Below are 17,342 nucleotides of genomic sequence, written 5' to 3'. Positions count from 1 at the left end.
ATGATTCTTCCGGATGGATACCGTTGGCTTTTCACCTTTTAAATTTGCCATGCCGCCAAGTTCGGAATAAGAGCCCGTAACTGTGCTTAGTCTGCTCTGCACAGACAACGCTGCACTGTATCTGCCGCTTGGATTTATGTGCCTCGAGGAGGAGTGTTCTCGATCTGTATGTGTGTGTGCGTGTGCGCGCACCGAGCAGCAGGTTGCGCAATTTCTTCAACGAGTAGCGCATTAAAGTTTCGCTACTGGATGAGCACGGACAAATGCGAATGCGATTCGAGCTCGTAGAATACAATTGTATGGGCTCTTGCTTAAATGCCACTTCAATCGTAAGAAGTTATTAGAAACCGGAAATTATATTAGCTTGGAAATCAAACAAGATAATTTTACAATGTAGCTAATCCCAATGAGCCTGAGTGATCAACTGTTACATGTTATACTGCAACTTTTATTGCTACAATTCATTCCAGAGAGACGCGTATCAAACTCTATACATAACATGGAATTGCCATTGAGCCTGAGTCTCGTATATTGCTTGTTATTGGAAAATAAGATTGTAAATGAGAATAGCCAAGATTAAAAACTTGTCCAATATTGCTTCGAAATGAAATTCATTTATAAAACAAAAAATCGAAAGATGAATGAAAATAGAAACTTGATCGTGCGTTAAAAGACGGCTGACATTAGTCACGTTAAACGCTAAGCTTGCTTGTCGAACATCTATATATATCAATGTAAAGAATAGATTCAAGTGTCTAACATTGCGTGACTCATCCTGTTTAGATAACAAATACTTCCAGAGATATTAACTGCATAATTCATTCGGAATCGAAGGAATGATCTATAATTATCTTATATCATATTGTCATTTTTCTTTTCAGAAAAATTTATGTAAATGACAGAAATTTTACTGATGCTCGTATAATTATGACAAATATACATTTTTTCAAAGTACACGAAAGGACAAAAAGAAGTAAGCAAGCGTATTTGATATGTCGTCGTCGCATATAGCACTTGAAGATATGAAAAGCGATGAGACGTTCAAGCCGACTCGTCGAGGTGAAAGATTTTTTCTTTGCAGATAAGATGCGAGCCGCATTCTCGAGTTATACATATAATAAACGTGAACGTGTTTGATGATCTCGTAACTTATCCCGATTTTTCATTCGTTCTAATTTACACAAACAACCGAAAGAGATCCTTTAATTTAGCGTTTTTTTTTCATATAAAAGCTCAAGTTTAAGAAAATCTTATAAAATTTACGAGTATTTTAAAAACTTTCAAAAAAAGTAATTTTGTGCAACTAATAAAAAATTGTCGAATATACAACTTACCCTCGATTGTGAATAGGAGGCGCAGGTCTTGGTGGTGGCGAGATTTTTTTTGCGTTGCTAATTCTAGGCGCTAACGGCGGTGGTGAATCTGGCGATGATGGGATTCCTGGCGCTTCCGTATACTTGGGAGGCAGTGCTAAATAGTTTCTCGTCTGATACTTGGCTAGATTATTTCTCTTGGAGGCATCGCCATTTCGGCTGGTAATCGGACTCGTTGTTGAAGGTAAGACGTTACCCTTGATCGGAGCACTTTTGGCCACTTGTGGACTGGTTCGACTCTGCCTATTCGGCGAGTTCCGCGTCAATGCTTGATTGTGTTCGAGTGGAATGCCATTGCTTGACACAACTGGTACTTGAGGAGACGCTCGTTGACAGCCAGAATCAGAATACTTCTGTGCCAATAAATCAGCCAAAACGTTTGGTCTGCTCTCGGCGGAGGATTTACCCATCGCAACCACTTTTTCATTCATCACTTGTTGCTGAGCTTCTTTCACTTTGAATTGTGTGTGTGAATCTATTCCCTTATCTGCCAACTTTCGACTGGATCTTTGCATCTCAGAATTACGATCCTAAAAAATATTCAGAATTTATTTAAATGTTTCTAAATAGTCTTACATGAAACTAAAGAGTAAAATTGTAGCAAGAAAGATAAGAATAGGCACATCAAGAAGCAAAGCGTCAATGGATATGACAATATCACTAAAACAAAGCAAAATATTGAAAGATCAAGTTTTACAGGAAAGATGAGATCATTCAAAAGTGTAAATATGTTCAATCCATTATTCACTTTGAACTCGTTGCCAGTAGAAGAAGGCGCATCATCTATAAAGCACGAATTTTCACGCTGTTGACTCAATAACGACCCTTCGGTCGAACATACTTGAGAAATTTCTGGTGGCGGTGGTGGCAATGGAGCATCAGGATTATTCACCTCGACTTCGGTAACCATTGGTGGCGATGGTGGTGGCAAATCTGGACTTGGAAGCCTCTCGCTGAATGCAGCTCTGAAAAAAGAATGACACGTAAGAATACTTGCACGCGAGTGAAATAAATGTATACAATTTGTTAAAGGTAGTGCGCTTGCGCAACTATCGACTGTTAATAATAGATTTACCTTAAATGTGGTTTCTTAGGTGGTCGCTCGGGTACCCAATCGTCAATGGAAATCGCAGGACCGATGATGACCGGTCCAACGAGATCAGATGATAGACTTCCACAGCTATTACTGTGTTGGTGTCTTGGTTCCAAAATTACTTCTCCTACTACCCCCTCAGAGGTCGTAGCACCATTGCAATGAGATTCTGCATGTTGATTGTCAACTGGCGATCCTCCACTGGCTGTTTTTTCCTTCCTGGCGGCGGCGTAATCCGATGCACTGGAAGCCCGCCTGGCGCTCAAAGGCCGAGGTCGAGGTGGCGGTTGCGGGGGCGGTGGACTGCTCTGCTGCGGCGGCGACGATGAAAACGACTTTTCCGGATTCAATTGCGGTTCCGAGCGCCACGAGGCCTGTTGCTGGTGCTGCTGGTGTCGCTCGTAAAAAGACAGCAGAGCCTTTTTCTGTATGGCTTTGAGAGTGGGATCGGAGACCCGAAGGCGCTTCTCCGGGTCCAGGTACGTGTAGCGCATCTGCTGCTTCTCGAGCTCGCTGACGCGCTCGGCCACCGTTGGGATAGCCGACTGCGGCGGGCTCGATGACGCCGGAGGACTCCTGCAAGCACAAACATAATCAAGTTTATAAAAAGTTATGTACACTAGCAGCCCACAAGTTGTGTAGGCGATCGTCGTAGAAAAACGAGGCCTTATCGGCTCGAATATCTCGCGCGCGCTAAATTAAACTCTCATCGTTCGTTTATGCGCGAGCGCGGCACAGACACAGCTTTGCGTGATCGCTCCCTCCAATGCACTTATATACGTGTTCCTGCATTGCAAGAAACGAGTAACGAAGTTATTTCTCTAAAGTTTCTCGTTCCATACACATACACATGTCGCATATGTAACTGCGTCGAGATAAAGATCGGCAGGCCGCGCGCAAAACAGCCAATAGGATAATGATACATATGGCTTGTTCGGTATTTATAAGTACTTATACACACACTTACACACTCGGTCAAATAAAAACAAGTGAAATCTGTATGCTATATAATGCTAATACAAGAAGAGTTCCAAGTAAACGGAAAAATTGCAAATGTTTTTCCGTGGAGCTGCACTGTGCCGGGGAGAGAAAATCGCAGTCGTCGTTGTCGTTGTCGTCGCCGGTTGAGAGTAATTATACAAGACAAACCTCGTTATATTTTCCTTCTCGTCCAATTTCGTCGTGCTCACGGGATATAGCTTTCTCTGATTTCTTTCTCGGTCCAAGTACAGTACGCTCTCGGAGTGATGTCTCTGTGGCGTCTGGACCCTCGAACTGTGAGCTATGAGCTGTTTGCTCGCGGCACTCGACGTCGACGGCGACGTAGGAGTCTGCGGCGACGAGGGCTGGCCACCCTGCGTGTCCTGCCGAATATCCGACAAGGAGCTGTGCACGGTAGGCGGCTGATCCCAATCTTGCACGCTCGCGTCGTCGTCGCCCATCAATCTCGGATCGGCGACCGAGTGATAGCTCTTGGAAACCGCCTGATTCCAGCTGGTCGGGTTCAGCCACTGCGGCGGTATCAGATGATTTCGATGCTGATGAGCAGAGTGCTGGTGATGGTCGTCGCCGCTCTTGGAGGCTGACGTGCTGCTGCCGTTGATGCTGCTCAAATCGGTCATGGAGCCGGCGCTGGTCCAGCGCTCCGACGGATGGGTCATGTTCGACGATCGGGAAATCGTCGACGCCGGCATTCCCGAGGAGACGCTTACGTCCGACATGGAACCGTGCCATTTGAGAGTTTCCGAGCTCGACGCGCTGCCCGAGGACGTGGTCACCACGCTATCTCGGCCTTCCCGAGACGATGAGCTCTCCTCCCACCCGCCAATAGTTGGTCGCTGAACGGCTTCGCTATCTCTCCGCAACCTGCAAAATTAATATTTTTACTAGGTAGTCGTTTCATCACTTTGACGCTACAAAGAAGTTTATGTATTAATTTTCGCCTGCAGTCATTAAAGCTTGTGTAGATTATCATTCCAGTTAACTGATAACGCACAAAAATCATGTTCACAAAGAACTTACACAACCATACTTATACTCAATATCACGTGTACGCAAACGACTACAAAAAATTACTTTTGAAGCTTCAGAGTATATTTATTTCGTGTCACATTTAGTTACTTGATCTGTATCTGTGTTTTTGTACAACTGTTTACGTCACTGTTACATAAAGTGTTGCGTTTATATCATTCAAAAAAACTACATTTGTGTAATATAGATAATGAAGACATTGAACGAACTAATCATTTTATATAAAAAATGGATACTCATTCGAACATTCGATGATTTTGTGGAAAAATATTGAAGTTATCTTTTTATAATACATTTTTTCGTACCATGGGGATTTTATTTGCAGCCTTAACTACTCTAATAGAAATGCACATTAATAATGGCTTAAAAGACCGAAAAATTACCCAAAAATGACTATTTAAAATGTTTTAAAATACATAACCATCAATCGGCTTGTTTTTTCTTTAAAAATGATCTAAGAAAATTTAAGCGCATTTCAAATGCCATTACATTGGCATTCAAAAGACAATTTTGTTCTTTCAAAAAAATTTTAACCAGCTTTTAACCACTTGGAACATGATAATAATAATTTCAGTATCCACCGCTAGATGGCGAGTACGAATATTAGTAAATCTGGAAGTGGCAAAGTAAAAAGAATTGTATAAGTCAGTGTTCAAAATAAAAATGTTACATAGAACTGAATTTGACTGTCATGTCTTTATATCCAAGAAACTTTTTCGTTGACCAAAAACTAGCCATAAAATGTTGAGCCTTACTGCTTGGAATATTTCTGGGCGTTTAGCTGCACAATTCACTATTTACAATTGAAGTAATAAAAGCTTACCTGTCCAAGAAGGGAGTCGTCGTCGTGGTCGAATCGACGCTGGACACGTAACTGTGATATCCCTCGGATTGGGCATAGCTCGCCTGCTGCGAGTGCTGCACCGTCGTGTAGTCGTCCATGCTGGACGGGTCGGCGGCCATCAAATCGGTCTCTCCGTAGAGCGGGACCTGCAAACGACAGGCAAGGAAAATACGTTAGTTTTAGTATAGTCTTACGACCCGAATGTATACCCGCGTGCGAAATCTATCCGGAGTTCGCGTGCACAACGTTTATAATATGTATGAGTATATCCGTCGAAGCTACAGCGTGCCAGCATGCAATTTTCTCCAAAGATATGATTTTTGGACTAAAAGCGTGAACGCACACGATCGTACAAGCTTGCGAATATAATGGCAATGGTGTCTATATAATATATACGTAGGCAACGACGCCGCATCATAAATCAAAAGCCAATGAATAAATCTGAATGCATTAGTCGCGGCAGCAGCAGCAGAGCAGCTAGTGAGTTGCGTGCGTGAGTGTAGGCGCCGCTGCACATCCACTGCTGTACTACGTGCGTCGATCTATAAATGCTATAGACTATGCGTGGAGCTCTAGGGAGGAGGAAAAGCTCTATAAGCCCCAACCTGAATGAGCTGCGGATCCTGGTAACTCGTCGCGTAAGCCTCGATATCGGCCGGCCTGAGGGCCGTCGTCGTCTTGGACGACTCGATAGGCGCCGGCAGCCTCATCGCTGGCAGCTTGGTGGCGTTACCGCCTTGACTGGGCCTTGAACCGCCGGCGTGGCTCTTCTCGCAACGCTCCACGACCGTTTTCAACTTTAGTGCGAGAGACAATTACAGACATATGTACAAACGAATTTTCGACTCGAGGACAAGTCGATCGGACGTAATGCAAGAGAATCGCGCGATAAACCCACCTGTTGCGTGTAACTCGAGTTCGGCCTCTTGGTCGCGGTTCTCTGTTGCTGTTGCTTCTCTTTCGGATAATTCGTCTGTTCGGTCCAATTTTTCGTAGATTGAAGTGGAGGACCAGCGGTCGGCGACACCGGAATCTGTTCTTGCGCCACTGCTACCTGTTGCTGCTGCTGTTGCTGCTGTACTGGATGCTGCTGCTGCTCCTCGGGGCCGCAGCCGTTGCTGGGATAACAAGCGTTGGCCGGCCAAGAGGGATACTTGTCGTGAGTTGGCTTGAGGCTCGATAAGTCGCGCACCGGAGGAATTGGCGGTGGTGATGTCGCGTCTCGTTCGCTGATTGGTACACTGAAACTCTCGAAACCCAAGCTCTCGCTGTACCTGAAAGTACCGAAAATCGAGCTGTCAAGTACATCGAATTATCGTAAAATGTATAACAAAAAGAAGAAAAATTAAAATCCTGCGACCTCACCCGCTATCATTTTTGTAACCAGGCGCGTTTTTTTTCACGTTAAACGGCCGATCCTCGTAATTGTCGTTGACGCCGTTATTGTAGGCCAACTGCTGCTGGCGATGATAGTGCTTGTTATTGGCGCTGGTCGTCGAGCTGACCGCTAAAATTTGCTGCTGCTCGTCGGGTTGTTGCTGTTGCTGCTGCTGACCACGATAACCAGGTGGCTGCAGTTCTGTCGTCATATTGGCGTCGAGCACCTTGGCGCCATCCGGGAAGCACCTGCACGAACACATAAAGAAAAGCTTCGTTAGCTGAATTCGATTCACATGGCGAGCGCTGTGTATAAGCGTGTGTACGACATGCACAGCGTACATTATTATTATGTAGGTCGTAAAATGTGTAACGCGAAATATACAGCTCATCGAGGATGAAAAATTTTCTCGCGCGAGCAAGCAAGCGTGGCTGCGCGCCGAGAATAAGAGGAGGATCATTTATTTGTCGCGGGTGTGACACATACACACACTCGCTGCATGCACGTAGCATCAGAGAGCTCGAGATAACCCAGATTCTCCATCGCAATTAATTATCAACGACGAATCGCGCATTACGGCGCTTGGCCTCGCGCGTCGAGTCGTCGTCGTCGTCGTCTACGTATATACGTATAAGTGTAAGCGCACGCAGCACGATATATACGACACGCAAATTCCATGTTGTAAATGTGCAGAGAGCTTTTGTAATGATACCGCGTGCGAGCGCGCGCCAGAGTCAGGCGGTCCGGTGAAAGACAGAGATGGATCGTGACCGAATTTCTTTCGACAACAAAAGAAAAAGGAGAAAGATTGAGGGAGAACGATGGTCCAGTGTGACGCCGTCGCGGCTGCTGCTGCAGATTCTACGTGCGTAAGTATATATAAGAGAGGACTGGTTCCGTTTCGTACGGTAAATCGCGAGGACCGATCGAAAGGGGCTTCTTCTCTTCGGGATTTGATGCTGCTGCTGATGCGTGCCTCTCTTCGTGCGTATATATATTTATATATTATTACGAACAAACGAATGAGAAATTGAGACGGCTGCGTGTTGTTCTTTTTTTGTTTTTGTTCAAGCTCGCGTATCGGAGTCTTGCGTGCATCAGGATCGATGATCGATGCAGGATATTACTCGAGGCGACCGCGTGTAATTCTCGACTCCGCGGCTCACATGCTTGCGCGCGCTGCGGTGTGCGGGGGCTTTTCGCTCGATATCATCGCAATGGTGCGGAGAGAAAAAGAGAGAAGAAAAAAACAATCGAAACGACGAATCTCTCCCTCGTTCTCGTTGCCACCATCCTCTATCGGTATACGAACCCGGTGAGTCGCGCGAATACCGGTCTCTTAGCTATGCGGAAACTCTCGCGTTGCCGCCGCTGCTGCTTACTCGCGGGACGATTTGGCATCCGTTGGCTCGTGTGCGCCACTAGGCTGCTGCGCTGCGTGGGTGGAATGACCCCACACGTATGTGTATATTATCGCTTCGTGCATCACACCAGCAGCAACGGCAGCAACAGCACTGATGCTGCACATACGACCGCAGCCATATAGAGAGCCAGGCGCAGAGAGTCTCTCTCTCTCTCTCTCTCGGCTGAGGCAGGATGATGATTTGGCTAAAAAGATTATTACACTCGTCTACTATACGCGTTCCTTTTGACGGTGATCACGCGCGCGAAACGTGATGTATTATAAACGTGCGCTGACATGAGATTCGCGGATGATGAGCTGTCATAATATGTGATGCCTTCTCTTTTTTTTACCCTTTTTTTTTTGTTTCTGAAAGCTCGTGTGTTGACTTTTTGTCGTCGTGGTCGTACTACTACCGCCACTACTTATACTACTGCGAGCGTATACGGCCGAGCAAATACTACGCTTAGATATTTTCAAAATGCCTGTAGAGTACACTCGAGAGCGTTCTGCAAGACAACCGTGAAGGACATAATATGCGAATTATAGCGTGTATAAATATATGCTCGTGCGTTTGTGTACTTTGCGATCCGCCTATAAGACCCGAGCTCGAGTAGAAACCGCAGTAAATAATATTATAAAATATCGCTGCGAAGGCAAAAAAATCAGCAGCGTAACTTTTTCATCCTGCGCAAGATGAAAATGTTACGAAATAGGACGCAGATTGCAAAACTGAACGAGATTTTCAAAATATTTACATCGGCCCGGCGCGATCTGTAGCGAGAATTCGCGCGGACACGCGTGTAAGTATCATGCGTATTTGAGTACACACGCACGCACACACACTTACATGGTAGCGCAATAAACGCGCGAGGATACTACTAGATGGATGCCCTCGAGGCAATGACGTCGGTAGTGTAAGGTAGCTGCGGTGCATGTATGCGTCGACCGGGCGCGTGCGATCAATTGCGCAACGGTACATATCTCTCTCTCTCTCTCTCTCTCTCTCTCTCTTTCTCTGCTGCTGAGCGAGAATAATTAGGCTACACCGATGCGTACACATATGAACGAAAATATCTATCCAGCAGCGAGCGCGATGATCAGAGATCGGCACGAGGATATCGATTTTCATTGATAATATTTATTTCAACCCTTGAGATGCCGCAACTGTGGGATTATTTCATTTACATTCCTCAAGGGTCTTTAAAGTTTTGGAACAAGTCAGGCGGCAAAACGAAGACCAGATATTAATGATTAAGGGGAGTCATACACCAATTTATTTCTCTTGGTCATTTTTGTGATATAAATCACAGTTTAATGTCAATCTACATTTTTAACATAAAATTGACATTTTTAAGCCCTAAAAAATGTGAAAAAAGTTGCAGGATATGTCTTTGCATCTAAAAATAGCTCATTTTAGCTATTTTAGCCTTTCGGCACTGTGCACAAGGTTCAGATCAGAGTTATTCAGGTGGGAGTATCAAAATCTTCAGAAAAGTATCTTTTATGGTCTGAGTTTTGTGGAATTTGGATTTAGACCTTCATATCAGTTCTATTATTCAATATGTGCTCGAAAACATTGATAACTTTTTTTTATTTCTTGCTTTTTTCACATCTGTTGGCATACAAAATTTTTTATAACTCTAATCAAATTTCCACAAAACTCAGCCAATAAAGGATACTTTTCTGAAGATTTTGAGACCTCAGGATCTCCCAACCCAAAAACTCTGATTTGAACCTTGCGCACAGTGCCGAAAGGCTAAAATAGCCAAAATGAGCTATTTTTAGATGCAAAGGCCTATTCTGCAAATTTTTTCACATTTTTAGAGCTCAATGATGTTAATGTTATGTTGAAAATGTAGATTTTCATTAAACTGTGGTTTATATAAAAAAAGTTAGAATGTGTGTATGAGCTTAACTTCTGGGTTTATTTAGTAATCATGAAAATAATGCTTGCAGGAATTTCAAGCGACATCTATTGTAATTTACCACACTAATATTTACCACATAATATTCTTTTTATTAAATTTTGAAATAGCATCTAGACAAAACAACCTTACGATGAAAGAGTTCGGAAGCATTCGAATCTTGGAGCCGAACAGCTGCACGCGAGTCTCGGAGCCGAGAGAGGAAGAGCTCGGCATTTTTATGACGCGGCAGTAAAGATCCCGCGCATACGTACATACGTACACGCGTTTAATTTTGAGAGAAACATTGTGCCAACGAGTATACGACGGTCGTACGTATATATATATATATATTGTGCGAGCGCGTGTGTAAGAAAACGTTGCACACGGGGCACGCGCGTGTACGCGAGCGCAGCTTGCAGTGCACAGCAGCGGTGCTGCGTATACGAGAGCGCGACTTTTATCGAGGCACATCAAAAACGCTGATTTTGTTATTATGACGGCAATCACGGGAAGATTAATTAAGCCACTAAATCCATTACGCATTAAACGGACGAGCTATTTTTCTCCGAGACTTAACTAAGGCCAGTAAATAATTCCGCTGCGCGGCTTCCTCGTACGTATTGTACGCCCGCTTACGTATGTGTATCGCGCAGCTTTACTGGCTTTATTAATCAAACTCGAGTCGAGAATCGGCAATCACAATAAATAACAATACTTTTCTCTTTTTTTTTATCCTTTTTATTACCTCCTCCTCCGAGTAGCTCGCAGTTTAAAAGCGCTAAATAATTCGAGAGAGACTTTCCAGATCGACGTAATGCTCGCGCGCGAGTCTCCATGCAGGTATCAGCGCGAAACGAGCCATAGACTCTTGTAACGAACCCCGAGGAGAGCTCGCTTATAATACACGGGTAGATGGGCGCGCGATCACAATCAGATAAAGCTTCATATGCAGACTTAATTATAAATACAACTCGGAACAATTAAGAAGGAATCGCCACTGCTTCTGTGCGGCGAAAAGAAGGTGAAAAAAGCGCGAACGCGAGCGCGCACCTACACACACGTATTATAATGGCATCTTTTCCGTAAACACACACTTGCACGTGCTATCCCCATGACGATCGGCTTCATAATAGACCAATAAGATATCGCGTAACACGACTCGGGCGCATATTATATACTCCGCAAGACCCACACGTTTACCCACATACATAATACTTTTGCGCATTTATTCCGTATATTATATACACGGCGACGATGGAGGCGGCGGCAAAAATATAGGGAAAATAGCTGAAACATTATACGTTTTATACATAGATACACACGAACACACATACACACGTTTACGGCGCGGAAATAAAGTAGCCTTTGTATGCAAGCACATACATACAGGTACGGCTATACTTGCTGTACGCTCGGAGCTCGAATAAAAATTCTTTTTCACGATCATCGCGATCTCATTAATATAGCTCTGCGCCGCGCAGCACCTAAACATACTGTGTATATACACATAGCTATATATATGGCCCCAAAGAATCACGTTCGCCGCTGCAGTATATATATACAGATAGAAAAGGCGCCCCGCGTACATGTGTGCGACCAGCAGCGGCAGCTTCTCGGCGGTGCATAGTGCACCTCTAAACATACATAATGGCCTAGTCTATTCCAAATGGCTGGTTCACGATTTAGATGTTGTGAACTTTTTTTGCGCCGGTGTGTATACGCGCGGGGCTTTTTGCTCTGCCTATGGCGCGCTGATCACCAATATAATGTATTATATTGAGAGTTCGCGAACCCTCGATCGCGCCGTGTTTTTGCCCGAGACTGTGCATGTAAGAGCGCTGATTGTTGAGTCGAGCTTATAACGCAGGGCAAGCTGTGTTAATTATTGTGATTAGAGACTCAGCGCGAAGATTTTACGAGATCGTGTCCAGCGCCTTATATCCGCTTGTGTGTTTGTATACGTACAGTTAAGTTATGGTGATTATTAAAAGTTGTCTATTGTTTCGGTACTGATTAGTGGTGAATTGTAGCGTAAGGATTAACGACGAGAAAAATTCGACCATCCAAAGCAGTGATCGCATTAATACAATCAAACTCGATACAGATGAAGCAAGTACAAATCTTGCAGCGCGATGAAGAAAAAATAGGTGCAATTCGTGTTCGAAGCTCGCCATGTCAAATCGTGTTCTCCCTGCGGGTCACTCGCGGCATGATTACGATCGCAATGATCCGTATAAAAGTCAACTTATAAGTCGCGACGATGACTCGAGGCTTATTTATTGTTTTTGTGGGTATATCATATCGCGTATCACACGATTCACGAGCGCACGCCTAAATTTGCTCCACTTTTTATGTTTTGTGTCACGCCGCCGCCGCCGACGCCGCGTATTGTTCCAATTGTCATTCGTATATAAATAAATTTACCTGCCGCACGGAGTCAAGTATAAATCTTTCCGATCACTGAATGATTGCCGGTACTGTAACTAATCTTTATAAGGTTCTGTCTCGGCTAAATTTAAAATGCCAATATTTAGTCGACGCTCGAAGCTTGACGCATTGTGGATATATACAACTCGCGTATTTCTCGTGCAGTCGTCGTCGTCGTCGCGTCGTGTTTGAACTATAATAATTATAAGTTCGTTTAGCTGGCAAGGCTACGAAAACATTTACCGAACGATTTGAGCCACGTCTCTCTCTCTCTCTTTCTCGTTCGCTCTCTTGCTTGCTCGGCTTCGTTGCTCGTTCTCTGGCGAATTCCGAGAGAAAAATTCTACGTATTATGTACGAGCTGCAAAAAGCCAGTGAGCGCGCAGAGAGCCAAGGCAGAAGAGAAAAAGATTGCATCACCATATAATATACGCGCATCGGGCAATTAGCGCCGGGAGCTCGATAAAAAACGCGCAACGAGCTCGCGGAGTTCATTGACTGGCCGCGCGGCGCAAGAGCGAGCTCGAGCACAGCTGCCGCCTCGAGGATATAATATACGTTATATACGCCTCGCGATCGTACTTTATATACTCGCACAAGTATACACAGACAAACACACATGTACGTACACGCCCACTGCACAGCGCCGATTCACGTGTGTATGTTTGTGCGCGCGCGAGATCGCCAACGAATTTCTGTGCAGTTTGCAGAAAATCAAACCTCGAGAGACGTTACGTATTTTATATATATAGCGTACTTGCAGCGGAAAGTCAAGGCGTACGCGTACGTGTATGTACGTGTGTGTGTTTACGTATAATCGTCGAGCATATCGAGCTCACGAGTAAAAAATGTCATAATTTCTCGCGCCCGCGCTTACTTGTACCGCGTGCTGCGCTATCGCGAAACGCTCTCTAAAAGATCTACACAGCAGTTGCAGCCGGGCCGCATTAACATTTAGAAATTGGCGATGATCTTAGAGACTTGGAGCAGCAGAGTCGAGCATCAAAAAGCAAAAGGATCGTAAATTTTACTCGCGCCTTGAAGCAAGCACCAGGCAGCAACAGCAGCAGCGGTGCAGCTATACGTACATATATAAGTGCGCAAGGATATGGTACGCGCCAAGGTATAGGTGCTGAAACGCTTGTTGAATTGTTCAAGCTACTTTTTTTTTCTTTCTTTTTTTTTTATTTGAATGTCTGCTGGCGAGAAACCAATGATACCTCATGACTGCGCTTACACTACGCGGATCTATGTGTGTATACGCGAGGAGCGAGCTTTATGCACGAGAGGAAGAGCCTTGAAGCGAGACTTTTTAAGCGGAGCGCATCGCCTCGACTATATCTACCTACGTACATGCAGGTATAATACGTTTTCTTTGCACTCGAAAATCGCGACGAAAAGTATATTACAGATGTTGGTGTGTGTACGTGTGTGCCTTTCTAGCAATCTCCACGGTGCGCGGCCATTTTTTGCCTGACTCATCCTCGCGCGCTATGTGCACTTGTAATATACTTTCATCGTTTGATCTTTTCGCGCGTCTCTGTGCGCGCATGTAGGTATATGTATGTGCCGTCTGATCGCGAATTCGCGCGGAGCTTGCTGCTGCAATCTATAGATATAAATGCTACATAATATATGTGATACAAGTTTTGAATTAATCGCATGTTTTATTGTCCTCTATCTCACGGCCCGATCAGATGGCATATACTTCAGAGAAAGAGAGAGAAACGGGCGCGCGCCAATTAATGTATAGCAGCAAGATACAGGTATACGGCCGTATACCATATTGTACTCGCACACACACACGAACTTTATTACTGAGAGGTGTATGTATGGGGGTTGCACTTATAACACAGCAGTGTGCCGAGCTCATCATCATCTAAAAAGTCATGAGAAGAAATGGAGAAAGTGTGTTGCGCTGCTCGCGCGCGCGACACGTTCGCAACTCAATGTGCACGGTGTATAAGCGCAAGAGGTTCGAGGTTTCTCGCGCTGTGGCAGACCGTCTGCGATCCCACCCATTATGGTACGACTGCAAACAGACGCGCGCACACACACACGGGCCAGCCCACGACGCGTCGATAATAATAATTGTCGTTACGTATTATATTTGTGCATAATATGGAGGTCGGCCAATTGGTGCCGGGTTCGCGGCGGTAAAATATATTTGTATTAAAATAATAATCGGATGAATTGCCGAGGCCTCGCGGATGAAAATATTATTTCGCGGCTCCTACATGACTCTGAGAGTGCGTATATAACACATATAAGCCGATATATATTATACCTCGTCGAGTGCACAGTTCGTAATTCATATTTGTGTTGAAATTTCGAGCAAGCACGTATGTGTGTGCAGTGTGTTGTTGTGTTCTTTGGCGGTGGTGCAGCACATATATAATTTCGAGAGAAGAATATAAAGGCGCGCACGATCGCGATTCGATTATAAATTTAAGATTTCAATTTACACGCAAGCTCGTCGTCGTCGTCGTCCACACGGCATATAAAGCAAAATAAAAATTACGCGTGTGTGTGTTCGTGCGCATGCAGCATCGGCCGCTCGCGCGAGATGGTTTAATCTCTATGTACACATAAATATACTTAAGAATCATTACGTAAATGTACATTAAGCTAATAATTTCTCCGGTGTGGGACGTTTTTTGTCCCCGTATATTATACACAAAGAGCAGCAGCAGCGGCAGCTTCTTTGAGAAAATAATTCACATATATAATGCATGAGAGGCTTGTGTGTAATATACACGAATTATATTGCGAATTTACGTAAGCGGCGTATATGCGCGCGCGGCCTCCATACGTAAAAGCACACGAAAATAATGATTAACGCGCGCGCGCGCCTCTAGAAGATAGATTCATGGCAACGATCCAGCCGATCGCTTATAAGCGTATATCGTTAGAGATCATTGCCGTACGTCACTGCGCGAGTACCGACTCCAACTTTTTTCTTTTCTCCTTTTTTTCTCCTCCCGTTAATATATACTCCCGCGCGAGCTCGAGAAAAAGAACAGCCTTACGCAATAGAGCAGGAAGTTAATGAATACGTATCCGATACATCCATTAATCTCGAAGATATTCTTCCGCAAAAGACGTCGGCCGCAGCCTGTGATCGATTCGACTGAATGGCAAATAACAAAGAAAGTAAATTCACAGGTTTGATATACCGCGCGATCGATCGAGGCATCGAGCTCTCTGGACTTGAAAACAAAGCCGCCCTCGACAATTACGCCGTATACTGGCACACGTCCACGCGTGCAGCGCGCATAATTATGTAAACAGCTCGTGCGATCGCGACTTCGTATTCTACATCATTTTTCAGAAAGCGAGTGCATCTCGATCGCTGCGCCCATCGATGCGACATAAGCTCTCGAACGACGACGCGCATTTCGATCGAATTTTTCACGAAATGTGTCTCGCGGTGAACTTTTCCAAGGACTGCGGATCGACGACCGGTTCGTTCGATAAAAGCCCGGGGCTTTTTTTTTTGTTGCGCTCGCTCGCTCGCATGAATATGCATCAGGCTCGGGCCCAGTGGCAGAAAAGTGCAAAAAATGTAGCGGGAGTAATGCGAGTCTGTGTGTATGTGTGTGTGTATGTCGCCTTTTCAACGATTACACGACGTCGTCTGCGCGTCGTTGTAAACGGGCCGATGGCCTCAGGTGCACTCTTGCACCGTTCGATACCCACACACACACACACACACACACAGACACAGACGCATACAGACATTGGCGTGCGCGCGCGCGATCACGTGTATACACCGTAAATCAACGAGCGATTGAAAATTAGAGTCCCGTTCCCGGCCGTGTGTCCCTACTGCATGCCGTACGCGAAAAATCGGCAATTAAGCCTGAGATAGCTGCAACGATCGATTTGTCCAAATGATCGGTATACATATCGACGCCTTTGTATTATACAGCCAACGTCGATCTATCGATCAGGATATAATGCATAACAGCACGAGCACTCGTGCATAATTGTGATCAAAATATGATTTTCGTCCATACTCTCGCTTATATGTACGGCGGAGCGCTCCGCAGATTTCTCTTCCTTGCAGGAGCTAGCGAGCAGTTTGTGCGAGCCGAGCCGCGTGTATTAGCCCATTTGCGTAACTCTATATCTTTTATGCGAACGCAAATCATAATACACACATACACATACGTAACGCGCTGATGTGTAATTGATTTTCCTCCTGACAGTTTTCGCCCTCATTAAATCTCATTATGTGCAACGCGCCACTAGCACAACAGCGGCGGCGGCTGCGGCAGCAGCTACAAAGCCACGTGCTGTATGATATACCTTCGCATTCGAGCCAGGGAAAATTTAGAAGAAAAGAGAGAGGCTGGTCGAGCATGAGCTACTACTACTACCGCTGCTACGTGGGCCTCCCCGAACTCTCTATTCATCATATAAAGGTGGGCATATTCATCAAAAAGTCAAAATTCGCGTATATAGCACACAAAAGCTCTCGCGCGAACAAGGCTCGACTCGCGAAGGCATGTGATTCCCGCGCTTTAGACATAAAGAGTAATTTGTACGCTCTGGCGCGAGCGATGCAAACAAGGAGCACATACATATAGGCTGCTAGAACCAAGGCTTTATAGACACACTTTCGAGAGTAAATCTCGCGAATGGCTTGGCGCTCTCGTGCAGTTGAGAGAGAGAAGCGGCGAAACAAACCCGCGACGATCCATTTAACATCAAGCGTCATAAATCCTCGAGCGAGCAAATCCGTCGTCGTCGTCGTCGTCGTTGGAAAGAGCGCCACGGAAAACCTCGTAGCATAGGGTCTGGCTCCGCAGTCCATTTCGAATTGCTTTTTTACACCCACGTGTCGGAGTGCAGTTTCCTATATACATGCATACACTTCCA

At 45.1% G+C, this 17,342-nt stretch overlaps 1 protein-coding gene across 2 annotated transcripts in view; it reads right to left on the bottom strand.

Annotated features, from left to right (window-relative positions):
• Positions 1 to 17,342, bottom strand: part of LOC106659980 (protein Shroom) — a 96,579-nt gene that overhangs the window by 23,349 nt on the left and 55,888 nt on the right. The window contains exons 2-9 of one of the 2 annotated variants that reach the window (XM_023459907.1): positions 6,707 to 6,967; positions 6,240 to 6,615; positions 5,947 to 6,138; positions 5,321 to 5,487; positions 3,616 to 4,332; positions 2,449 to 3,042; positions 2,215 to 2,338; positions 1,335 to 1,903 (exon numbers count right to left, since the gene is read on the bottom strand). In XM_023459907.1, coding sequence (XP_023315675.1) covers positions 1,335 to 1,903; positions 2,215 to 2,338; positions 2,449 to 3,042; positions 3,616 to 4,332; positions 5,321 to 5,487; positions 5,947 to 6,138; positions 6,240 to 6,615; positions 6,707 to 6,930 — 2,963 coding nt within the window. In that variant the 5' untranslated portion in view covers positions 6,931 to 6,967. The remainder of the gene's footprint in view (positions 1 to 1,334; positions 1,904 to 2,214; positions 2,339 to 2,448; positions 3,043 to 3,615; positions 4,333 to 5,320; positions 5,488 to 5,946; positions 6,139 to 6,239; positions 6,616 to 6,706; positions 6,968 to 17,342) is intronic. The other variant, XM_023459908.1, reaches the window with a different exon arrangement.

The sequence above is a fragment of the Trichogramma pretiosum genome, unplaced genomic scaffold, assembly GCF_000599845.2.
Source record: "Trichogramma pretiosum strain Unisexual culture from Peru unplaced genomic scaffold, Tpre_2.0 scaffold80, whole genome shotgun sequence".
Classification (NCBI taxonomy): domain Eukaryota; kingdom Metazoa; phylum Arthropoda; class Insecta; order Hymenoptera; family Trichogrammatidae; genus Trichogramma; species Trichogramma pretiosum.
The sequence above is the reverse complement of the archived record's forward strand: the minus strand, read 5'-3'. Positions and strand labels throughout refer to the sequence as shown.